Source organism: Sus scrofa, chromosome 12 (assembly GCF_054392235.1).
Source record: "Sus scrofa isolate SSC_HxYL_T2T_F1_AM1 chromosome 12, Sscrofa_HxYL_maternal_Yorkshire_Landrace_v2.0, whole genome shotgun sequence".
Taxonomy (NCBI): domain Eukaryota; kingdom Metazoa; phylum Chordata; class Mammalia; order Artiodactyla; family Suidae; genus Sus; species Sus scrofa.
The window spans coordinates 27,303,733-27,329,250 of NC_139394.1; the positions used below are offsets into that span (position 1 = coordinate 27,303,733).

At 54.9% G+C, this 25,518-nt stretch overlaps 2 protein-coding genes and 1 pseudogene across 5 annotated transcripts in view; 2 read left to right on the forward strand and 1 right to left on the reverse strand.

Annotated features, from left to right (window-relative positions):
• Positions 1-25,518, forward strand: part of LUC7L3 (LUC7 like 3 pre-mRNA splicing factor) — a 113,286-nt gene that overhangs the window by 71,630 nt on the left and 16,138 nt on the right. The window lies entirely within an intron of this gene.
• WFIKKN2 (WAP, follistatin/kazal, immunoglobulin, kunitz and netrin domain containing 2) lies at positions 16,096-24,516 on the forward strand. Of its 4 annotated transcripts, none has more exons than XM_084983096.1 (3): positions 16,236-16,707; positions 17,119-17,430; positions 21,617-24,516. In XM_084983096.1, exon 3 carries the CDS (start codon positions 21,686-21,688, stop codon positions 23,135-23,137), a length of 1,452 nt encoding a protein of 483 aa, XP_084839222.1. In that variant the 5' UTR covers positions 16,236-16,707; positions 17,119-17,430; positions 21,617-21,685; the 3' UTR covers positions 23,138-24,516. The 4 variants fall into 4 exon arrangements, with proteins under 4 accessions (XP_013836513.3, XP_084839222.1, XP_084839224.1 ...); XM_084983098.1 differs by having other exon boundaries at positions 16,279-16,707; positions 17,245-17,430; XM_013981059.3 differs by having other exon boundaries at positions 16,096-17,430.
• On the reverse strand, positions 16,392-18,279 carry LOC146398159 (uncharacterized; annotated as a pseudogene).

Consider the following 25,518-nt stretch of genomic DNA (forward strand, 5'->3'; position numbering starts at 1 on the left):
TTTTTTTGTTGTTTTTTTTTAAGCGAGAAAGAGAGAAGCTGAGAACTTAATCAAATCATGATTTGATCATAAGCATTTTAGCATTCTAGATTTTCTTCATTCATGATTCAAGAGATAAAAATAATAAACCTGGGATTTCCGTTGTGGTGCAGTGGTTAACGATCTGACTAGGAACCATGAGGTTGCGGGTTCGGTCCTTGCCCTTGCTCAGTGGGTTGACGATCTGGCGTTGCCATGAGCTGTGGTGTAGGTCACAGACGTGGCTCGGATCCCGCGTTGCTGTGGCTCTGGCATAGGCCGGAGGCTACAGCTCCGATTCGATCCCTAGCCTGGGAGCCTCCATATGCCGAGGGAGCGGCCCAAAGAAATAGAAAAAAGACACACACACAAAATAATAATAATAATAATAATAATAATAATAAACCTGGGCGTTCCTGTCATGGCTCAGCAGTGATGAAACCGACTAGTATCCATGAGGACACGGGTTCGAACCCTGGCCTTGCTCAGTGGGTTAAGGATCTGGCATTGCCGTGAGCTGTGATATAGGTGGCAGACAGGGCTTGGATCTGCGGTACAGGCCGGCAGCTACGGCTCTGATTCAACCCTTAGCCTGGGAACTTCCACATGCCGTGGGTGTGGCCCTAAAAAGACACAACAATAAAAAAAGAGTAAAAAGAATAAAGCTATGTTAGGATATTGCTATTTAGGATTTCCTTAGACCCAAAGGAAAATGTCTTCCCTCGTGAGTCCATTATGGAAATGTGTGTGCAGATGATATGCAGATAAAAGGAAGAACTGTATGACTTTAGCGTTACAACAAGTGTGTTGGGCTCTGGGATGGCTTCTGCAAAAGCTGAGAAAAACCTGCCGAATCAATTTCCGGTACATGATGAAGTCTGGCTAGTTGCCTTTGGGGAGGCCTGGTATTTCTGGATGTCTCCGAGTCTGCAGGTAGGGCTTTGAAGGCTACTGCTATGCAGCTGGTCTGGAAGTCCTGGGCACGAGAGAGGTCGCCTAGGGCTACAGCTTGAAACCCCGGCTGCACCTTCAGAATCACCTGGGAGCTTTTAAAGCTACCACATCTGGCCCCACTCTAGCGACAGACTTCATTAGGCAGCACTCAGGTGCCGGTTCCTTTTAAAATCTCCCCAGGTGACCGTAATGTGTCGCCAGTGATGAAAACCCCTGGCTGTGGGGGGAGGAGGCAGCCTCGACACCGCCTGGAGCATGAAAGCTGGAGAAGGGAGATGGAGGAGACGCCACCAGGGAAGGGGGTGGAAAGCAGGACAGGTCCTCACCCAGGAGCAGTGGTCAATGGGTCACATGCTGCAGAGATGGCAGGACGCACGTTTGGGCGTGCCAGTGGTTTAACCGCGGGTCTGTTCGCAGTGACAAGTGGGAAGCTGGATCAGAGGGTGCATAAGAGCGAGAGGTGAGTCGGGACTCAGAAGGAGCAAGAATGGATACAGAGAATGCAGACGAACACTGGAGGTGAGTGTTGTCCACGGAGGTGGGGCGTGGGGTGGAGGGAATGATTTGGGGATGCGTTGAGGATGGGCGAGCCTTGAGTGGGTCCAGATGCTAATGGAGACGACAGGAGTCAGGAGGAGGTGGTGGGGGTTTGGAGGAGACAAAGCATCACTGATGGTGGCAAGTTCCTGAGAAGGTGGAAGGGAGAGAGGCTGGGGACCCGACACACCGGGGTGGTTGAAACAGGATGGAAGATGGAGAGGTCTAGGCGAGGGGAGGGGACACATCTCCCCTGGTGCCTCCAGGGAGGCGTGTTCCCCAGTAGTTTACTCATAGACGGGGCTCCAAGGCCTTGACACAGGCCTTTGATCCACTTCCTGTCTCCTATGAAAGCTGTCTACCTCTTTCTCTTTCTTTCTTTTTTTTTTTTTTTTTGTCTTTTTTTTTTGCCTTTTCTAGGTCCGCTCCTGCGGCATATGAAGGTTCCCAGGCTAGGGGTCTAATCGGAGCTGTAGTCACCGGCCTACGCCAGAGCCACATCAACACAGGATCCGAGCCGTGTCTGCGACCTACCCCACAGCTCTCGGCAACGCCGGATCCTTAACCCACTGAGCAAGGTCAGGGATCCAACCCGCAACCTCATGGTTCCTGGTTGGATTCGTTAACCACTGCGCCACGATGGGAACTCCTACCTCTTTCTCTTTCTCCTCTCTTCTTCACATGGCAACCAGACCTGGAGCCTCCATCCCAGCAGAGGGTGAGCTGGCAGAGGCCTGGCTGTCCTCTCTTCCTGCCCACCTCTCCACGGGTGGCTGGGCGTTGGATCCGTCAGCCAGCTTTGACCCCACAGCCTGAGCCCTGGGGAGGGAAGCTGGGAGGTGACGCCCTGGGGCTCCTGGCCTGAGCCCCCGTCTCAGTCAGGGTCTGTTTTACCCGAGAGTGTGTTTTGGCTCAGGCACAAAGCCCCAAAACTAAGACTGATGAGTGTGCGGGTCCTGCTGGCCTTTGTCTTTGTGTGTTTTCACTCCCTCTTTGGGAAACCTTTTTTTTTGGGGGGGGGTGGATTAGTCACAGAGTTCAGGCTTTGAACCCTCACCACAACACCCTAATACCCTCTGCCCTCCGTGACGTCATCTTCACCTCTCATGATCCTTATGTACCTGAGGCTACCCTGGGCAGCAGGCAGGTTCAAGGTCTTTGCCTGTGTGTTGAAACCTGAAGGTATGGAGAGTTGGCCCCTTTGAGTGGGTGTCTCCTGCGCCCCCTCTCCATCTCCCTGCTTATTCCCACTTATTCCAGGTGCTGCCCTGGAGTTGGGAATAGCAATTCCCTGCCCTCAGCCACGATGCCCCCCCACCATACTCAACATGAGAGCAGCACCTGCCCCTGGACCACTCAGGGGCAGGAAGTCCTTCTGGTGGATTTCTGACAAATGGGCTGGGTGCATTTTTCTGCCCCTGCTCTGCATCCAGCTCTGTCCCCAGCCATCCTGCCGTGAAGTGGGCAGTAGCGTGCCCCGCTCATCTCCTTCACACTCCTAGGAGAGATCCGAATACTGATGCCGTGTGTTTTCAACCAGCTGCTGGTGGGGCCTCACCAAGGGCTCTCCTGCCGTCTGCTCTCCCCTTAGCTGCAGACTGGGTTTGTTTTGTATGTTTGTTTTCTCAAATCCCCCCCCCAACACCTGCCCAAAACAGAATCTTAAGTGCAAAGGAAACGTTTTTATTTTTATTTTAAATTGTATTTATCGTTTTGCTTTTTCTAGGGCCGCACTTGCGGCATATGGATGTCCCAGTCTAGCAGGTGAATCGGAGCTGCAGCTGTCGGCCTACACCACAGCCACAGCCACACGGGATCTGTACCCCATCTGCAACCTATACCACAGTCACAACAATGCCAGATCCAAGCCGCATCTGGGACCTACGTCACAGCTCACAGCAATGCCAGATCCTTAACCCACTGAGTGAGACCAAGGATAGAACCCACATCCTCATGGATACTAATTGGGTTCCTAACCTGCTGAGCCACAAGGGGAACTCCTGGAAATATGTTTATAAGTGGAAGGTAAAATCCAGGCCTCCTTCCTGGAGGTGGTGTAGGTGTGGGGCAGAGACTCTCCCCTCTGAGTCAAGTCCCTCTTGGAGCTGCGTGGACTTGTTCCTCCCCAGTCCCCTGGTTGTCTGGCAGCTCCTGATGTCCCATGCTGCCTCCCACCTCACACACAGCCTTTGCCAGTGTTATTCCTTCCTTGCCCAGCTACATGATTCATTCCTTAGGGCTCCACCTCTGGAAGGCTTTCGACATTGGGAACAGGGCTCCTGACTCCCACTGCTCTTCCCTGGAATCTGAGCCAGCCAGATCTTCAGAGTCCATCCCAGCTGACATCCCACCCTTCACACGTGGAGAAAATGGACCAGAAGGGGAAGGTGGCCTGGCCCCATTGCCCGCTATCAAGCACTCTGTGTATTTCCTCCAAGCACCCTCGTCATCTGTCATTTATATTCATTTGTGTATCTGCCTGGTAACTGTAACCTACATCAAAATTCCAACTCCATGGAAATGGAGGCCACAACTGTCTTATCTTCCGCCATCTCCCCAGTTCAAAGTATAGCACAGGATGCCCAATAGTTCCTTAAAAATGTTTGCTGAGGAAGTTCCCTTGTGGCGCAGCGGGTTAAGGATCTGGCATTACTCTAGCTGTGACACAGGTCACAACTGAGGCGCGGGTTCCATCCCTGGCCTGAGAACGTCCACATGCTACGGGTGGACCCCCAAAAAAGTTTGCTGAGAAAAAAAAAAAACCAATCACCTTCTGCTTTGGGTCTGTTGGCCTAGGGTCTGGGAATGGTGCTCTCCTCCGAGGCCCCTCTAATGACATTGCTGTAGGCATAGACCCAAGTGTCCCATCTCAGAGTCTACAGGGCACTCTGGCAGCATCCTTGTTTCTGACTCCTGACTTGTCATGAGCTGAGCAAATGACACTGGCTTCCATCCTGTTCCTACATGCCTATTCCAGTTATAAACTGCTCTTAAAACTACCACCAAAGTGGGAGTTCCCATCGTGGCTCAGTGGTTAACAAACCTGACTAGTATCCTGACTAGTATCCATGATTTGATGTAGATTTGATCTCTGGCCTCGCTCAGTGTGTTAAGGATCTGGCATTGCTGTGAGCTGTGGTGTAGGTGGCAGACATGGCTCAGATCTGGCAGTGCTGTGGCTGTGCTGTAGGCCGGCTCTGCAGCTCTGATTCAACCCCTAGCCTGGGAAAGCCCATATGCTGTAGGTGTGGCCCTAAAAAGACAAAAAAAATAAAAAATAAAAAAATAAAAAAAATTTTCACCAAAGTTAGTGGCTTCAAACCTTTTACTTCCCATGGTTCTGTATCTCAGGAGTTTGGGCAAGGCTCAGCAGGGCTGTTCTTCTGTCCCATGCAGCATTGTCTGGGATATTCACTCAAATGTATCCAGCTGGTGGCTGGGCTGGGCTGGAAGGTCCAAGAAAAGGCATTTGCAAGACGGGTACCGTGCAGCTTCTCCATGTATCCATGTTTCTCTCCAAGTGGTTAGCGTCTATTTAATTTCAAATTCCAAATGTTCCTTGATGGATAAAGGAAAGTGATCGATGTGTGTATAATAGCTTTGTGTCCTGCGGCCTTGAGCCCTCTGATAGAGACCATGGAAGCCCTCAGATCCCTGGCCTTTTGTTCTTCCCAGCCTTCCCCAGTGATCTTCGACTTTCAGAACGCGCCATCCCATGTAGAAGAGTTAACTTTTGTTTCAGTTATGCATACCAATTTGTGCACGGCGTCACCCAAGAAGAATGGATTTCTTATTATTTCTTACCACGTGTTGCAGTCAAAACATTTAAAAGCCCCTAGAGTAGGAGTTCCTGTCATGGCTCAGTGGCTCACGAATCTGACTAGGAACCATGGGGCTGCTGGTTCGATCCCTGGTGGGTTAAGGATCCAGCATTGCCCTGAGCTGTGGTGTAGGTTGCAGATGCAGCTTGGACCTGGTATTGCTGTGGCTCTGGTGTAGGCTGGTGGCTACAGCTCCGATTGGATCTCTAGCCTGGGAACCTCCATGTGCCGCAGGAGTGGCCCTAGGAAAAAAAAAAAAAAGAAAGCCCCTATAGTAGAGGAGTTTTCTTCCCAAGGATGGCAGGTTAGAGTTGGGCTTCATTCAATTCAGCCCCTTCTTCAGCCCCTGTCTCCCGAAAGCATGTTCAGCGCCATCAGCCCTCTTGCCCTGTGGGGGTGGAGCAAGGCTTCTGCTGTTGGGTTCCGTTTTCAACTGCTCTGGCTGCCCAGAGCCTGCTGGGTTCCTTTCCTTTGACACCATCTTGATCGACAGTTTCTGTAAAAGAGTAAAACAACAGGAGTTCCCATCATGGCGCAGTGGTTAACGAGGTTGCGGGTTTGATCCCTGCCCTTGCTCAGTGGGTTAAGGATCCAGGGTTGCTGTGAGCTGTGGTGTAGCTCGCAGATGTGGCTTGGATCCCACGTTGCTGTGGCTGTGGTATAGGCTAGCAGCTATAGCTCCGATTGGACCCCTAGTCTGGGAACCTCCATATGCCATGCGTGAGGCCCTAGAAAAGGCAAAAAAAAAAAAAAAAAGAGTAAAACAACAAAGAGAACACCCTTGAAGGAAGCAACTAATGGTGTAGTTTAGGAGCAGGTCATGGTGGCTATGCTAATTAGGCACTGACTGCTGGCCTCCTGGATTGGATAGAAAGAATCTGCAGGTTTGCACCAAGTTGATTAAAACAAGTCCCAGGCGGAGTTCCCGTCGTGGCTCAGTGGTTAACGAAACCGACTAGGAACCATGAGGTTGCGGGTTTGATCCCTGGCCTTGCTCAGTGGGTTCAGGATCCAGTGTTGCCGTGAGCTGTGGTATAGGTCACAGACGCGGCTTGGATCCTGCATTTCTGTGGTTCTGGCGTAGACCGGTGGCTACAGCTCTGATGAGACCCCTAGCCTGGGAACCTCCATATGCCACAGGTGAGGCCCTAAAAAGACAAAAGGCAAAAACAAACAAACAAACAAACAAAAAAACTAAGTCCTGGAGTTCCCGTTGTGGCGCAGAGGAAATGAATCAAACTCGGAACCATGAGGTTGTGGGTTTGATTCCTGGCCTTGCTCAGTGGGTTGAGGATCTGGCGTTGCCATGAGCTGTGGAGCAGGTTGCAGACGGGGCTCAGATCTGGTGTTGCTGTGGTCGTGGTGTAGGCTGGCGGCTACAGCTCTGCAGGATGAGACCCCTAGTCTGGGAACCTCCATGTGCCACAGGTGCGGCCCTAAAAAGACAAAATAAATAAATAATAATTAATTAAAAAATAAAACAAGTCCCATTATTCACTAGGCAGGCAAGTCTTCACTGAGGTCCGGCAAGTGTCTGGCATCTGAGTCATTCAAACCCCATGGTTCTTGACCAGCCTCACTGAGTACAGGAAGTTGTGATGAAACCCTACAGTCAGTTTTATTCTCCTTGGCAAGTTTCCTACGTGGAAAAGTTCTCTTTTTCACTTTCTGGAGCAGCTGCTTATTCCTCCTCCTCTTCCTGCTCCTCTCTGCTCCTTCCTGCACTGCAAGAAGGCAGAAGGCAGTCCCTAGGCTGTCAGTCAAACCGTCCATGGAGCCGTCTCTCTGCCGGCCAGTGGTCGTTTCCAGGAACCAGGCAAGAGCCCTCAGCTCCTCATGACACTCTCCAGCCTGGGCCTGCAAGCAGAGTCCTCCTCCCGCTGTCCTGTGAGTGACCCAGGGCCTGCCTGCATGAGAGGCTCTGCTCCAGGGCCACGGCCTCTGCATGGGCTTCGCACCCTCCTGCCCATGCCCTCTTTTCCACATTGGATACGCGCCACCTTTCGGAGTCCCAGTGGCATCGTTCAGCCCTAAAATTAAATCCAGGAGTTCCCTTTGTGGCTCAGCGGTTAATGAACCCAACTAGGATCCATGAGGATGTGTGTTCCACCCCTGGCCTCGCTCAGTGGGTTAAGGAGCTGGCGTGGCCATGAACTGTGGTGTAGGTCGCAGGTGGGGCTCAGATCCTGCATTGCTGTGACTGTGACTTAGGCTGGCAGGTGTAGCTCCCATTCGACCCCTAGCCTGGGAACGTCTATATGCTGCAGCCCTAAAAAGCAAAAAAATAAAAATAAATAAATAAATTCAGTCCAAACTCTACACCACAGCCTATAAGCCTGCTGCGGTCTACACCCTATCTACCTCGGCAGCCCAGCCACCAGCTACTTCTCTCTCATTCGGGACTCCAGCCACACCAGCCTTGCCATTGATCTGCCTACAACTTTCCTCTCCTCAGTGAGAGAGACCCTGTGTTTTCTGGTTGACCCATTCCTGCTCTCCTCAGATGCCCTCAGGGCACAGCCACTAAAAAAAAAAAAAAAAGGCGTTCCAGGGGTTTGGGCCTTTCCCCCTAATCTGGGTCCAGAATGAAGGAGTGTCTTAGGGAGCAGCCATCCTTGGATATTAAAGCCAAAAGCCAAAAATAAGGGGTGGGGGCGAAATTCCCTGGTGGCTTAGGGGGTTAAGGATCCAGCATTGTCACTGCTGTGGCTCAGGTTCAATCCCTGGCCCAGGAACTTCTGCATGCCTGCGGGCAAGGCCAAAAAAAGGGGACAAAGCCACATGCTGAGGGTGACAGAAGAGAAGAGATAAGAACCAGGGCCCTGAAGAATTAGCCAAGCTGCTTGGAACTTCTTGTTCTGGGAGAAATTGAAAAAAATGAAGCTCCTAATTATTTAAGCCACAGCTGCTCAGAGCTTGTTACATGCTGCCAAATGCACGCCTAATTGACAATCATGCTGACTGCTTATCTCTAGCCCTCAGGATCATTGGACTCCTTCTGCCAAAAAGCCTGTGCCCATGGCTCTCCCTTCTCCAGCAGCCACGCAGCGACTCCCACCCACAGTCAACTCTTCTGGACTGCTGCCTCAGCTCACTCGCATCAGTGCCAACCGTGACCCTTCCCACACCCGGGCTGCCCGTCCACCCTCAGCCTTCATCACCTGCACTGCTGCTGGTGCCTGAGGCTGTCACCATCTGACTCTGGGTCCCTGGCACAGTAAATGTCGTCTTCACGGGCCACTGTGTGGTCCAGGCTTGGGCCCCTCACCTCTGGACTGTTCTGCCAGCACTTCCTTTGGTTTTGTCCTGCAGGAGAGTTTCTTGAACATTTTAGGCAGAGGGAATGGCCTGAGCAAGATAGAGAGAGCAAGGTACCAAGGGTGACCAGCCATTCTGGTTTGCCCAGAACTAAGGAGTTTCCTGGGATGCAGGAGTTTCAGTGCTAAAAGCAGCCTGGCCCCAGGCAAACCAGGGTGGCTGGTCATCTTAATGGGAGGTTTGAACATAAGTCATTCTGTACAGCTGGACAGCTGGAGAGGTGGCAGGGGCTCTACTAGTCATTTCATCCTGATCAGCCAGGGCCATTGAAGAGTCTGAGGAGTTCCCATGGTGGCTCAGTGGGTTATACAAACCTGACTAATATCTATGAGGATGTGGTTCCAATCCCTGGCCTTGCTCAGTGGGTTAAGGATCTGGTGTTGCCTGTGGTGTAGGTCACAGACACGGCTTGGATCCCACATTGGTGTGTCTGTGGCATAGGCTGGCACCTACAACTCCAATTTGACCCTTAACCTGGGAACTTCCATATGCCACAGGTGTGACCCTAAAATGTAAAAAAAAAAAAAAAAAAAAAAAAAAAAAAAAAACAGAGAGGGAGAGAGAGAAAAAGAGATGCCTTTGAGGCAGGTATATAAGCTTCCTAGGGCTGCCATGATAAATTACCACAAACTTGGTGGCCTAAGACAGCAGAAATTTATTGCCTTAGTCCTGGAGGCCTGAAGACCTAAATCAAGGTGTCAGTGGGGCTGCATTCCCTCCAGAGGCTCTAGGGGAGAATTTCTTTCTTGCCTCTTCCAGCTTTTGATGCCTCAGGCATCCCTGGGCCTGTGGCTGCTTCCATCTTTAATGGCCTGCCCCTCTTCTCATTCTTCCTCTGCCTCTCTCTCTCTTTTTTGGCTGCTCTGCAGCATATGAAGTTTCTAGGTCAGGGATCATATCTGAGCCACAGTTGTGACCCATGCCAGGCTAAACCTACTGTGCCGGGCTGGGGATGAAAACTTGGAGTCCCAGGAGTTCCTGTTGTGGCTCAGCCGAAATGAATCTGACCAGCATCCATGAGGATGCAGGTTCTATCCCTGGCCTCGTTCAGTGGGTTAAGGATCCGGCATTGCTGTGAGCTGTGGTGTAGGTCGCAGGCCAGTGACTACTGCTCTGATTGGACTCCTAGCCTGGGAACCTCCATATACCGTGGGGGCAGCCCTAAAAAAAAAAAAAATTTAATTAAAAAAAAAAAAAAAAAAAAGAGAGAGAGAGAGAAGAAACTGCATCCCAGCATGCCCAAGACACCAACTGATCCTGTTGTGCAACAGTGGGGACTCTTCTCCATCTTTTTCTCTCTCTCTATCTTTTTTGCTTTTTAGGGCCACACATGTGGCATATGGAAGTTCTCAGGCTAGGGGTCAAATTGGAGCTGTAGCTGCTGGCCTAGGCCATAGCCATAGCAACGCCAGATCCAAGCTGCGTCTGTGACTTACACCACAGCTCATGACAATGCCACATCCTTATCCCGCTGAGCCAAGGCCAGGAATTGAACCCGTATCCTCATGGACACTGGTCAAGTTCACTAACACTGAGCCACATTGGGGAACTCTGTCTTCTCCTCTCTCGTCTAAGGACACCTATCACTGAATGAGGGCCTCTTGGATAATCTATGATGGTCTCATTTCCAGGTCCTTAACTTAAGCCTCTCTGCCAAGACCCTTTTCCGAAATAAGGTCACATTCCCAGGTTCCAGGCCATAGGACATGGACATATCTTTTGGGGGCAGCCACCATTCAACCCAGTAGAGCAGGGAAGCAGCATATTCACGTCTGGAATTTGAAACGATCACTCTGGAAGCAGAGAAGAACATTCTTGAAAGAGGGGCTCTTCAGCTATTAAATGGGACACGGAGGAGGCCTGGGGAGAGGCCAAGGGATGCAGATGTGAAGAGCAGCATGGGAGCTGTGTTGGGTCCCACTGGGCACCTTCCTTCTGTCCCTGTGGCTGCCCACGTTGATGCCCAAGCTTTCTCCAAACCCCCTCCCCCGTCCAGGCCTGCCCCTTCCAGACGCCAGGGTCCTTGTTGCCCAGAGTTGGCTGAAGGGCCCAGGGACAGGTGTGCCTCCCTTATCTGAATAAAACTGGTATCTGGAGCTCTGGCTTCCTGTCCTGGGACTAACTGGACTCTCTCAGGTGTGACTGATGTCACAGTCTGCTTGCTTGATGGGACCATCCATTTGTTCTCCCAATGTACATCCGTTGAGTGCATGCTCTCTGCTGGGGCCATGGACCAAACACAGCCCCTGGCTGCCAGGAGTTCACCGGCCAGCCTGCGTGATATATGAGGAAAAATCATTTCAATACCATATTAAGTATGCCCAGGTGTGTCATAGGCAATCTCAGGATGACCATATTCATAAAGAACCTCAAATATGGATTTTTTTTTTTTTGGTCTTTTTAAAGCTGCAACCGTGGCATATGGAGGCTCCCAGGCAAGGGGTCTTATCGGAGCTGTAGCCCCGTCCTACACCACAGTCACAGCAATGCCAGATCCCAGCCTTGTCTGCAACCTACACTACAGCTCACTGCAACGCCGTATCCTTAACCCACGGAGCCAGGCCAGGGATTGAACCTGTGTCCTCATGGCGCCTAGTCAGATTTGCTTCTGTTGAGCCACAATGGGAACTCCTCAAATGTGGATTGTTAAAAAATTGAAATATGTGGGAGTTCCCGTCGTGACACAGTGGTTAACGAATCCGACTAGGAACCATGAGGTTCAATCTCTGGCCTTGCTCAGTGGATTAAGGATCCGGCGTTGCTGTGAGCTGTGGTGTAGGTTGCAGATGTGGCTCAGGTCCCGTGTTGCTGTGGCTCTGGTGTAGGCCAGTGGGTACAGCTCCGATTAGACCCCTAGCCTGGGAACCTCCATATGCTGTGGGAATGGCCCAAGAAAAGGCAAAAAGACCAAAAAATTAAAAAAATTAAAAAAAAAAAGGATCCCAAGTTGGGGGGGGGGGGAATTGAAATATAGTTGATTTACAATACTGTGTTCATTTCAGGTATACTGGTAGACTATACTGTATTAGTTTCAGAAATATATATATGCGTGTATATATGTCCATATATCCTTTTCTTCGATTCTTTTCCATTATAGGTTATTACAAAATATTGAATAGAGTTCTTTGTGCTGTACAGTAAATTCTTGCTATTTTCTATATGTCAGTGTGTCTCTGTTTAATCCCGCACTCCTACTTTAGCCCTTTCCCTATCAAATGTGGATATTTTTTTTTGTCTTTTCTTGAGCCCCTCTTGCGGCATATGGAGGTTCCCAGGCTAGGGGTCTAATTGGAGCTGTAGCTGCCGGCCTACTCCACAGCCACAGCAATGCCAGATCCAAGCTGAATCTGCAGCCTGCACCACAGCTCACAGCAATGCTGGATCCTTAACCCACTGAGTGAGGCCAGGGATCGAACCCGCGACCTCGTGGTTCCTGGTCAGATTTGTTAACCACTGAGCCACGACAGGAACTCCCAAATGTGGATGTTTTGATGTTATCACCCAAACTAGTTTACCATTTACAGAGGCACAGACATATGTCCTGACAGGGCTGAATGTTTAAACTTTGCCTCAGGTTTTGTATCCCAGTTTTTGTTTTGTTTTGCTTTTTCTTTTTTTCTTTCTTTCTTTTTTTTTTTTTTTTTTGCATTTTAGGGCTGCATCCATGGCATATGGAGGTTCCCAGGCTAGGGGTTTAATCGGTGCTACAGCCGCCGGCCTACACCACAGCCACAGCAATGCCGGATCCTTAACCCACTGAGCGAGGCTGGGGGTTGAACCCGTAACCTCATGGTTCCTAATTGGCTTCATTTCCACTGCGCCAAGACAGGGACTCCTGTTTTGGTTTTCAATTAAAAAAAAAAAAATGATACCAGAAAAAAAGAAAAACCCCTGATACCAGAAACCCCCCAAGGTGGCTTGGGCCTCCCTCCGCCTCTGAGGTCAGGAGGGCCTCCTGAAAGCTGCAGCTTCTAAGACAGGTTGGGGAGCAGTTGGCCAGGAGAAGGTGGAACCCGCCAGGGGAAGGGAGCACGTCCATGGCGAGGAGGACACCCACAAGAGGCCAAAGGGAAAGGCCGCGTGAAGCTTTCAAAGGTCTGGAAGAGCAACAGGGCAGCTTCAGAGATTGAGAGAGAGACACGCAAACGATCAGACTGGAGACGTAAACGGAGGCGGAAGCTCACGGTGGTGCAGGCCAAACGCTTGGCCTTGGTCTGGAAGGCGAGGGCGGCCATCTTGAAGCCACAGGTCTTGTAATAATGGTTAGTTGGTCAGGAAAGGCCTGTTTCTTGGTCACTGTACATTTTGTGCTGTCGGAATGGGTATTCGGTTTGCACTTGGTTCTAGAAGATACGTCTCCTTGGCTCAGCAGTGTGCCGGTGAGCAGGCAAGAGTCCAAGGCCTCATTTCCGTCCCATCTGAAAGGAGAGAACAGTGGAGGCAGAGGGTGAGCAGAGCTGAGGAGCCAGAGGAAGCGTCTAGGGTTGGGGCGGCCTGAGCGGGAGGGAGGCCATGGCTTCCTGCTGGACCCTCAGACCTTGTCCTCCACGAGCCGAGAGGAGAGGAGGAACCCGTGCTCCCCGCTCGTCTTCCCTCCCATGTTTGTCTTGGCCGAGAGTGGCTTGAGCACTTTGGAAGCCAGTTGGGTCAAGGCAGAGCTGGAGGAGTCAGGCCGTGGGATCGCAGAGGAGGGAGTGGGAAGAGAAGGGGCCTCGGGTGAGGCAGTGGGGCGTTCCTGCCAGCTCCTGGCCCGGGGCTCAGCCTCAGCACCATGGAGCCTCCCTGGGAAGTGCCTGAAGTCCTGAGCACCCCAATTCCCACCTGCTCCAGGAAGGCATGCGAGGACTCACAGGAGTCCGGGATTGAGCTGTACTGGAAGATGCGTCTTCTGCTCCTGCAGCATGGCACACAGATCTGTTCAGACACTGGCTCTCAGGCTTCCAGGGACTTGGCCCCACCAGCGGGCCCCCTGGCCCTGGGCAGGAGTGTAAAGGAGGCCTGGCTGGCCCAAAGCCCTGGGCCAGGCGCCACCGCAGCCAACCCCGTAATTCTCAGATCTTGATTCAATGCTGCCTCCCCCAAGGCCCAGCAAGGACCCCTCCCATGTCCTGCTCTGCACAGATGCTGCCGGGTCACGTGTCCCACAGCTGAAGGCCTCCCCCGTCCGCCTCCACCATCTGCTGAGGCCCCATAATTATTCCAACGCCGGTGCAGTCTCACTCCGAGGGGAGAGTTCAACACAGCCCTGTAATGTAACCCAGGCCCTGGGCTGCTCGGGCAGGGGGTCCCCAGCTGGGTAATGAGACGCGGGCTTTATTGAACTCCCTGGCTTGGCTCTGACTAATCACTGCTGTTAGCCAAGGCAGCCTGGCCTTCTGAGAACCCACCCGGGCACGGTGGCTGAGAATGTCCTTCTCCCCAGCACCCCAGTTCCCGGACCTCAAGTTCTTCCTGCTCCCCAATATGTTTAAATGACAAGAATCGGGGCAGGGAGGATCCCAGTGGATTGGCCTCCCCCATCCATCTGAGAGTAAGTGTGGCCACCTCGGGTCCAGGAGCCCAAGCAGGATGGGCCAGAATTTGGGCCCCTTTGCTGGGGCCTCCCCAAGTGGAAGCCGGACCTGAAGCTCCCACCCCTATCCCCTCTCCACTCCATCCCCTCTCCTCAACCCACCGGCTTCCCTCTCACCTCCCCTTCCAGAGGCCTGGGCCCCAGGAGGGAGGGCCTTGGCAGAGGAGGCCGTGCTGTGGGCCAGGCCTTCCCAAGGGGCAGGGGAGGAAACAGGATCCTATTCAGGCTTCAAGACCCAGCCCAGGTCACGTGCTCAACAACCCCCAGACCTTTCTTTCCTCCCTCCTCCCAGCACTCCTAAGGCCCCCCAAGACAGCAGATATCATTCTTATGCTTTCTGCATATTTGTTTTCTGGCTAAGATTGTGCCCTTTCCGTGGACAAGGACTGCTGTCTATCTCTATGTCCCCACAACTTAGCACATAGTAGGTGATTTAAAAAAAATCAAGTAGGAGTTCCTGTCGTGGCTCAGTGGTTAACGAATCCGACTAAGAACCATGAGGTTGCAGGTTCAATCCCTGCCCTTGCTCAGTGGGTTCAGGATCCAGCGTGGCCGTGAGCTGTGGTGTAGGTTGCAGATGTGGCTCGGATCCCACGTTGCTGTGGCTCTGGCGTAGGCCAGTGGCTACGGCTCCGATTCGACCCCTAGCCTGGGTACCTCCATATGCCACGGGAGTGGCCCTAGAAGAGGCAAAAAAGACAAAAAAATAAATAAATAAATAAATAAAAAAGTCAAGTAGGGAGACAGGGAGGAGACTCTGCAAGAGGTAAGAGGTTTGGTCTTGCATGAGGGATGTGGCATCTGAGAGGCTGGCGTGATGTCCCCATGGGTCTCCAGGTGTCTCCACATTTATGGCTGATGTCTCTGGAGGGGGATGACCCGGCCCACTTAGGAAACAGTGTCAGCTGTGTTATCCTGTCAAGGCTCTAATCGTTCAGGCGTTGTTCTGCTAACAGTGAACCTGAGGTCAAAGGTCACCCTGAGTTCACTGTCCTGGGTGACTTCTGGCCGGCTGCACCTAGAGTAGGCCTTGAACCCATCCTGGAGGGTGTGACGGGTCCATGGCCCCTCTGCCCTCCGACAGCGGTGGGTCTCTTCTGAGATGAGGTCAGGACCCGGGCCTCTTTCAGACCCATCCAGCCCATCTCCATTCTACAGAGGCCCGGGTTGGTGGGGAGAGGCAGCTGAGCCCTCCTCTGGCCCCCGGGAGTTGGTGAGCGTGGGGTTCCCTGCCACCCTCCAGGGAGGAGTGCGAGGGGGACAGAGTCAGACGGAGCCAGATCCCAGGACCGTGGGAGGGAGGGCTGAGGAGGAGGGGACTTCAAAGCGCTCCCGCAACAGCTTATAAACAAGCTGGGCTGGTGGGGCGGCCAGCGGGGGCCTTTTGGAGGGGCCGGAAGCTGGCCCGGGGGGTGGTGTGTGTGTGTGTGTGAAGAGCCCAGGACAGGGGTCAGGGAGGGGAGATCCGTGAGCCCCAGGACCCCGAGCAGCCCACTTAGCTGTTCTGTGACTCGATTTCCTCCCGTCCACCCTGAGCTCCCTCTGGGGCTGGCGTGAGGGTCAGCATGACGCAGTGGGTGAAAGCGCTGTGTGGGCGCCAAGCCCTGATCAGATGTTATTTATTATTCTGAGCTGTGTTTTGGTGGGAGACTTGGAAGGGCTGAGAGGGAGAGCGTTGTAGGGCCCCTTCTTCCCCAGTGCTGTTTTGAGAGTTCTCAGCAGAATGGCCAGGAGTGGGGCCCGGCCAGGGAGAGGCCCACGGCTCCCTCTCCACAGGACAGAGCGGGCGGAGGAGCAGGGGGCGGGATGGATGAGCATCTCTGCTTTTCCCACCACCCCCTCCCCCTGCTCTGTGCCCCTCCCCGCTCCCCCCTCAGGGGTCCCAAGCGACTCCCCAGAAATCAACCTCCTCTCCCCGGATACTTGTCCTCCAGCCATGGGGCTGTGACAATTTTTCTAAGTGCTGCTCAGAAATGTGTCACTGTCCATTTCCCTTTATGCTATCAAAGGAGGCTGCACACCCCGCGTTCATCTAGCACTGTGCAGAGGCCCGGCTCTGAGCAGCTGGAACATGGGTTTATGAAATTACAGGGAATTCAAAGCAGCCGGCGTCGCCCGCTGTCTGGCTTCATTACTGGGATCGGCCTCGGAGGGAAGTTTATTCCAATAATTTAGGGGATTAGGATCTGACACCCTTCATTAGCTCTTTGACAGAAGCAGAAAAGACAGATCTTGCAGAAGGACCCACACGACAGGAAGGAATTGGCTCAGGCGGGAAGGAGGCAACACACCGCCTGCGAGGAAGAGGCCAAGGCTGCAGGCTGGAGAGAGGGGCGCTGCCCTTTCACAGGCCAACCGGAGGCTGAAGTCTAGCCCCAAGCGGAGAGTGGGCCTGGGCTCAGCACTCAGTGTCCCTGTCTGTGAAATGATTTTATGTTCCTGGACGACAGCAGCTCCCCCAGCCCTTTGCCGTCTGGCCTTGAAAAGGTACCTCTCTCTTCCAGGGAGCTGTCTCCCCACCACCCCTCAACCCCTGGGGATGGAGTGACCAACACAAAGCCACATCCCACTCACTTTTCTTGGCACTTTGGATATGAGCCATTTCCTGCCACATGGGAGAGAAATCGCCCCCACCCCCCCGGCAGCTTCTGGCTCTTCACCTGGCTGGCTCCTTGACAAATATAGCCCTTGATGTTGCCCAAATTTTGTATCCGGCCTGTAAAGGCCAGAGCTGGGGCTGCGCCTTGATGGCAGTTTTGATAGCTGGCTGGGGAGGGGTGCTTTGCAAAGGCCCCGCTAGCTGGGGTGCCTGCATTAATCGTAGGGTTGTGTAGCTGTGTGACATGGGGCAAGTGGCTTAGCCTCTCTGTGTGTCTTTTCCTCAAATCTAAAATGAAGGTAGCATTTGTCGTGAGGATGAACTGAGACGATGCACACAGCCTGGCACATGTTACAACCCCAGGAAATATCAGCAATGCATAGTCCTCCCGCTGCTCCCAAGAGGTGACTTTCTTCTCCGTATAGTGGGGGCCCTGAGAGCTGACCGGCACTCCCTGAGCGCAGCCTTCGTGGTCACTAGCGAGGCGGCTCGGCTGCCCAGTGCCGTCCGGAGCCACTGTGACCACGTAGATTCTCTTGGAGCTGCAAGTGTGTCAGTCGAGGAGCGGGAATGTGATACGTCCCGGAGCCGGGGGAGCCGGAGCATATCTGGTATGTGTCTCTGGAATGATTTGGGGAAAATTCATCGAAGTTGGAACTTGAGCCGCAAACGGGCCGGGACAGAGAGATAGGGAGCTGTCCGCGCGCCCCCCACCCAGGGACCTGGTGCCGGGGCGGGAGTCGGCTTACACAGCACAGGCTGCTCAGGCCCGCCCTGGAATGGCCGTGAACTTGTTGTTTTTCCACGTCAGTTGCTCTCAGATGTACTATCAGGCCGGCGATGCTAACCCTGCGGCGGCAGGTCCCTCCTTGTAACAAGCGAGTGTGTGTTCTTCGGAGGTGGCCAAGGGGAGGAGGGGGCCCGCGAGAGGTGGGGGGAAGGGAAGCAAGCCTCTGCGTACAGTGAGCTTGCGTGTCCCGGAGCCAGCTCCCCCCCAAAGCACATGCCATTTCTGGCCCCCGAAGGGGTTAAAGGCCTCCTGGAGTCAAAAACAAGCAGGTGTCCCACCGTGCCAGATACGCCGCCTAAACTGCTTCCAGCTTTTTTTTTCCTCTTCTGCAACAAGTCTGTGATTAGCCACAGGACAGAGAAGCCAGCAGCCTGCCTGTGACAGGCGTCAGGTTAGCTCGCTCCCACTCGGGTGGCGCGCCCAGGACATAAATCCAGGCTCGGGCCCCTGTGCGGCTCCTCTTCCTGCACCCCCCGGAGAGGGAGCTCCCTTTATCTGAGGCCGCACAGCCTGGAGGGCTCCGCTGGCTGGGTGGAGGCAGCCGCAGCCCCAGCAGCAGCGAGGAGGCCTGCTGGGGTGGGCAGGGCAGGTGTCTGCAGCCCCCGAGGAGCAGAAGGCCCTGGGGGCCCCCCCCGCCCTGGCCTCGTCTCAGGGGAGGTCTCTGGCTGCCTCAGACCGCACCATGTGGGCCCCGGGGCGCCGCCAGTCCCCCGCTGGGGGCAGGTGGCAGCACTGCTGGGGGCAGGTGGCAGCACTGCTGCTGCTGCTGCTTGGGGTACCCCCGAGAGGCCTGGCACTGCCACCCATCCGGTATTCTCATGCTGGCATCTGCCCCAACGACATGAACCCCAACCTCTGGGTGGACGCCCAGAGCACCTGCAAGCGGGAGTGTGAGACAGACCAGGTGAGTGCGAATCTGGAAGCCTGAGATGGGCCGAGTGGGCTTGTTTGTGAGTGAGAGTGAACGCTGGGTGCTGGGGTTGACTCGGGTCTGTGCAGCAACCGGGGTCCCAGGCCATGGAGATAAATAGGGTGTGATGCCCGTCAAACTTCGAAGGGGCCCGGAAGATGAGGTGGGAGTGGTGTCTGAGTTTTTCAGTGACTGAGAATCCTCGGATTCCTGGTCTCAGGTCTGCTGAGAGCTGCTCTGAGCTAGCTCTGTGCCAGGCACATCAGACAGACTGCTACGACCCATCTGCCCGTCGACAGGTAAGAGTGGAACTCAGGAGGCTGCAGTGAGCAGCACAAGGCTCCATGGCTGGGGGAGAGGGGGGGAGGTGGGGTGGGGTGCCTGGACCCCGTATCTGTCTGGCCACAAAGCTTGGGCTTCATCCGATGCCAGGCCACCTCCCCGGGGGTTCAGACCCTGACCCTGAGATCAGACCAGGCTGATGGGAATGGTGGGCATGAGTGGATCCGAATAGACTCTCTGGGTGTCCCTGGGAGGGAAGTGGCCTAAATTTCCACCTGCCAGAGTCCTCTGTCCTCCCTTCTGCTCTCATCAGAGTTCTTACAGTGCTCAGGGCAGCACTGGTTCTGAAGCCAAGCTCTCCCAGCTCCTGAGCCCAGGGGCTGTTCCCGCCACTTCCCCTGGGTTACCTGGCACCTGCCTGGGCAGAAGTACTTCCTGTCAGTCTGGCAGCTCTGGGGGCTCTGGCTGTACTGGGCATCACCAGGGAACGTGAGAGACCCCAGTGTTCCCTCTGCCAAACGCATGCGTCCTACGGGATGAGGGCTTCCCCTGGAGAGAGTGGCCTCTCCCTCACACTGAGTGCCCAGGGGACAGTCCTCAGGCTTCTCACTGGCAGGGAGCAATGGGGGCACCGCAGGGAAGGGCGATAAGGACTGGGGAGGGTGGCAGAGCCTTCCCATCTGGCTGAGGTCATACTGTTACCTGGCTACACTGGCTGGGGAGCCTGTTTCCCTGGCACGGGCAGGTCTCATAAATCAGGTGCGGCTTGGGGACAGCGAGACTCTGGCTGATTTTGCGTGTCTTGGGGAGAAAGCGCCTCCGTGGGCTGGGGGTTTAGACAGCCTATGGGTATGTTCTGAGCCCTTCGGCAAAAACTGCAAAAGATTCCCTCCGGATTTCCTGTGCCCAGAAATACCCTTCCGGGTGCCCAAGGACCCAGCCTTTCGTGGACTTCTGAGTCCTGAGGGTGCTCCCCCGCCAGAGTCCTTAAGGAATTGGAGGATCCTGTTGCCCCTACCCACCCCGGGCCTCTCTCCCTCAGACCCCAGCTCTGAGATGGGTCCATCCCTGTCCCAGAGGGTCCCCATGTGGCCCAGAAACCTATGCCAAGCAAGGGCTGCAAAACAAAGTCTCCATTCTGAGCCGAGAGGGGAGAACAGTAAACAAGTCAAGCAGGCGGTCTCCACGCAGCCTTAGCTGATGTGGAATGTCCGGGAAAGTCGGAGCCGCACGAGGCCAGCCCTGGTGGGGAGCAGCTCCCGGAGCCACAACCAGGGCTCGGGATTAGGGGCACTGCCCGCGCCCCAGCAAAAACACCACGTGAAATCCTTGTTTGTGTCGGCCCCAGAGCATGTTACTAATTTGCAGGAATTAAACTAATGCCTTACGCGGCTCCACAGAGAATCAGAGGGAATTAGAGCCGGGCGAGTTCTGGCTGACGGCCTCGCTGACCTGTGCCACACAAGGGGAACTTCTCCCCTGTCGATTGCCCCATGCCATGTCCCACACGTTGGGCTGGCCACAGTGACGAGGCCTGGCGTTCCTCCAGACTCTGGATGAACCTGGGCCCTCCGAGCTGCCGCTCCTGATGTGTAGGTGGACGGCCTCGAACAGTGGTCCCAGTGGTCCGACTTTTCTGCTTGGCGTGTGGGTGACACTTTGGCTAGGGTGTCCCCCGTGGGAAAGATCAAAAAGCAGGCTCATTTGTTTCAGCCTAGACCTCACGTGGTAACAATACGATGTAGACGTAAAACCCTCTTTCCAGAATCCCATCCACCTGGAGCTCGAAGCCCTTTCCCACCACCTCCCAGCTCTGTGGACATGACCATCGGGTCTCTTAGGCTCTGCCTTCGCATCTCACCTCGTGGTAGTAGGAAGACTTTCCCTCTTACAGGATGTGGCCTGCCTCTTTGCACACCATTGCTGTGTGACTTTGGGCAAGTTGCCTAATCTCTCTGTGCTTCAGTTATCATCGCCTGTGAAGTGAGGATGATGGTTGTGCCCACAGTGAGCATTAGATAAGTTGATAGATGTTAACCTTTTTTTTTTTTTTTTTTTTTTTTTGTCTTTTTGCCTTTTCTAGGGCCGCTCCTGCAGCATATGGAAGTTCCCAGGCTAGGGGTCTAATCGGAGCTATAGCTGCCAACCTACGCCAGAGCCACAGCAACACGGGATCCAAGCCGTGTCTGTGACCTACACCACTGCTCTCGGCAATGCCGGATCCTTAACCCACTGAGCGAAGCCAGGGATCGAACCTGCAACCCCATGGTTCCTAGTCGGATTCGTTAACCACTGCGCCACAATGGGAACACAAATGTAAATGTTCTTAGATGGGGGCTGGCAAACTAGGTACTAGGTACTCATAGCTGTTATCATTATTATTATTATCCTTATCATTTAAAAAAAATTTTCTTTTTAGGGCCGCTCACAAGGCATATGGACGTTCCCAGGCTAGGGGTCAAATAGGAGCTGTAGCTGCTGGACTACGCCACAGCCACAGCAACCTGGGATCTGAACCGCATCTGCAACCTACACCACAGCTCGCGGCAATGCCAGATCCCCCACCCAGTGAGCAAGGCCAGGGATCGAACCCACATCCTCATGGATACCAGTCGGATTTGTTTCCGAGGCGCCACAACGGGAACGCCAGTCATTGCTATAATAATAATAATAATAATAATAGCCTGTGCTGCTCCTAGGATGGGAGCCTAGATGAGTTCCCTTCCCCAGAGGCCCTGGGGGAGGGTGGCGAAGCCTGTTCGCTCTCCTCCTCCTTCTCCTCCTCGCTCAGGCCTCTCTCTCCGACTCTCCCCAGGAGTGTGAGACCTATGAGAAGTGCTGTCCCAACGTGTGCGGGACCAAGAGCTGTGTGGCAGCCCGCTACATGGACGTGAAGGGGAAGAAGGGCCCTGTGGGCATGCCCAAGGAGGCCACGTGCGACCACTTCATGTGTCTGCAGCAGGGCTCCGAGTGTGACATCTGGGATGGCCAGCCCGTGTGCAAGTGCAGAGACCGCTGCGAGAAGGAGCCCAGCTTTACCTGCGCCTCCGACGGCCTCACCTACTATAACCGCTGCTACATGGACGCCGAGGCCTGCTCCAAAGGCATCACCCTGGCCGTCGTCACCTGCCGCTATCACTTCACCTGGCCCAACACCAGCCCCCCGCCCCCCGAGACCACTGTGCACCCCACCACGGCCTCCCCGGAGACCCCTGGCCTGGACACGGCGGCCCCGGCGCTGCTCAACCACCCCGCACACCAGTCGGTCACCGTGGGCGAGACTGTGAGCTTCCTCTGCGACGTGGTGGGCCGGCCCCGGCCAGAGATCACTTGGGAGAAGCAGCTGGAGGATCGGGAGAACGTGGTCATGGGGCCCAACCACGTGCGTGGCAACGTGGTGGTCACCAACATCGCCCAGCTGGTCATCTATAACGCCCAGCCCCAGGATGCTGGCATCTACACCTGCACCGCCCGAAACGCCGCCGGTGTCCTGCGTGCTGACTTCCCGCTGTCAGTGGTCAGGGGCGGGCAGCCTTCGGCCACCGCGGAGAGCAGCCTCAACGGCACGGCCTTCCCCGCAGCCGAGTGCCTGAAGCCCCCCGACAGCGAGGACTGCGGCGAGGAGCAGACCCGCTGGCACTTCGACGCCCAGGCCAACAACTGCCTGACCTTCACCTTCGGCCACTGCCACCGCAACCGCAACCACTTTGAGACCTACGAGGCCTGCATGCTGGCCTGCATGCGCGGGCCGCTGGCTGTGTGCAGCCTGCCCGCCCTGCAGGGGCCCTGCAAGGCCTACGCGCCCCGCTGGGCCTACAACAGCCAGACGGGCCAGTGCCAATCCTTTGTCTACGGCGGCTGCGAGGGCAACGGCAACAACTTTGAGAGTCGCGAGGCCTGCGAGGAGTCCTGCCCCTTCCCCCGGGGGAACCAGCGCTGCCGGGCCTGCAAGCCAAGGCAGAAGCTCGTTACCAGCTTCTGTCGGAGTGACTTCGTCATCTTGGGCCGAGTCTCCGAGCTGACGGAGGAGCCTGACTCGGGTCGCGCCCTGGTGACCGTGGACGAGGTCCTGAAGGATGAGAAGATGGGCCTCAAGTTCCTGGGCCGGGAGCCGCTGGAGGTCACTCTGCTCCACGTGGACTGGACCTGCCCCTGCCCCAATGTGACCGTGGGTGAGACGCCACTCATCATCATGGGCGAGGTGGATGGCGGCATGGCCATGCTGCGGCCCGACAGCTTCGTGGGAGCGTCGAGCACCCGGCGGGTTCGGAAGCTGCGTGAGGTCATGCACAAGAAAACCTGCGACGTCCTCAAGGAGTTCCCGGGCTTGCAGTGAAGCCCTCCGCCCCTCCCGGCCCCCCTCCCCAACCCTCGTCCATTTTCCCACCCCCGGAGTTCCTCAGTCCACAAACTGGGCAAGGTCAGATTAGACGGTCTTAGGTCTTAGGCCAGTAGGGGAAGATCCATGAATGCATTGGTCTGAGATCCTTACTCTTTGGTTCAATAAAGAGGGGTCTGTGTCTTTTTTAGCGGAGGGGGACAAAGCAGAGGTCAACAGACACCTGCAGGTTATTCCTGAGACCGGTCTGCTCTGGCCTTGTTAGCGTCTCTCTCTGCTGGCCATCTCCCAGCTGCCCTGTCCCCAGCCAGGCTCCCAGCCAGGATGCTAAAGATGGCGGCTGCATGGTGGTCACAGAAATAGTTGGATGAACTGGTTTGCAAAAGGGGTAGGTGGGGATAAAAAGGAGGGCCCAGGAACTGATGGGACAAATTCCTCACAGCACCCCCCTCCCCGGCAGAGCTTTATGAGCAGGAACCACTTCATGGTGAGGGTTGTGGGATGGAGAAAGCAGTGAGGCATGGTCCAAGCCAGGGCACAATGGCCCCTGAGTGGAGGCTGCTGGGCAGGTGCCTTTGGGGGGTGGCCAGCCTGTGCTTTGGTCAAGCTGGCCCGGCAGGCAGTCTCTCAGGCCGCAGAATACACGTTTCTCTTGTTTCTCCTCCTTGGCTTTATCGATTGCTTTATTGGTTGATTGATGGATTTGGTTCTGTTCCATCCAACACTTACTGGGCGCCAGGTGCTCAGACCCCGGAGAGATGTAAGTCACTGCCCAGCTCATAGTGACGGAACACAAATGTCCAGGTCCCAGGGCTCCTGCAGAAAGAAGCTGGCTGGCTCTCCCAGTTGCCAAAAAGTCCTATTTAACAGACCGTGTGCGTTCAGCTGCCCTTGGCTTCCTCGGACATAAAGAAGAGAGGAGCCCCCAGATTTGTTTTGGTGGGAAGAGGAACGACGGAAGAGGAAAAGCAGGCAGGGAAGGGGGGTGGTGAAGGAATAAGGAAGGAGGGAAGAAGGGAGGCAGGCAGGCTTGGGAAGGAAAAGGAATGTTGCTTGAGGCTCCCATCTGGTGGTAGATTCAGGAACTGCAGGGACCAGGAAGGAGGCTTTAGGTGCGGCCGGGGGAGGGGTAACCTTAGGGGATGTGGCAGCTCTGTTGGTGATTTCTGTTTCTGGAGTTCCTGTGCAGGTCCTGCCGCCCCACCACCTGATAAAGGACTTGGGAAACCCACTGTCAGCTCTTTGTCTACCCCCATTCCCTCCTTAGCCTTTCATTCTGTCCATGCCCCTCCAAAGCTGGAGAAGGTCATTGTGGGAGTTCTCTTTTCTTCCTCAAATGTAGGGGGAAGATACCAATTAAAAGCTCATAGTCTCAACAGTCTTTCTTGTGTGATTCCTTTGGGCTAATGTGTGTGGGGGGCAGAATGGAGGACTGGACAGTATCATTTGCTTTGGTGACCTTGCAGTGGGAAGACTGGCCAACGGAACCATATTTGGGTGATGCTGACATTTAGCCCATCCCACAGCTCCGTGGCTCCTTGATGTGGTGCTCAGCACAGCTCTGTGGATTAGGCACAGGAGAGGCCGGGCCAGAGAGGCTGGGAGACTTAGTCAAGAACACAGAGGCGGGGTGGTGCCAGCTGAGGCTCATGTGTTCTGACATGTATCTCAGTCTCCTGTCCCATCAGAGCAGCACAACTGGCCAGGACACACTCCAGACGGGCCACCCCCCAGCCCCCACCCCCGCTGGCGGGGAGTTGAGGAGTGCAAAGGTGGAGGAGACAGGAGCCTGCAGGGGAGGGTTGTCTGGCTGTGTCTCCCTAGGGTACCTCTGTGTGAGGCCTGGTCCCGAAGCCCTGGGTACTCATAGCACATAGCTTGGTTCCCAGGCTGGGGCAACAGTGCCTTCAGTGCCAGGGTCTCCTGGCTGCTCCCCTCCCCAGAGATGTGTTCAGGAGCCTGCTGCTGGGACGTGCCCCCAGCTTGTCTGTCCCCCAGGCTGGGAGCTGGCTAAGCATGAGGAACACCTGTCCCCTGTCCCCTTTCCTGGGTCTTCTCAGGCCACAGCCCTGAGGAGGAATCCAGGCCCAGCCCGGCGCAGCCTGGCCAGCCTCTCCTTCGAGATAATTCCCTCCAATAAGGAGGGGCCAGGTTGGAGAAGACAAGCTGCTCCCTGAGAGAGGAGGGGCCAGAGGCCTGGGAGCTTCTCAAGTATCCCGGGAAAGAGCACAGAACTTAACAAAGAATGCAGGCCCCGCCCTGTTCAGGTCCAGGAACTGGGGAGAGCTGTCTGGGCTCCTCACCCTCCCTCAAAGGCTTGGGGACATTCTGCTGCACCTGCTTCCAGGCAGAGGTGCTCCTATAAGTAGCACATTGCC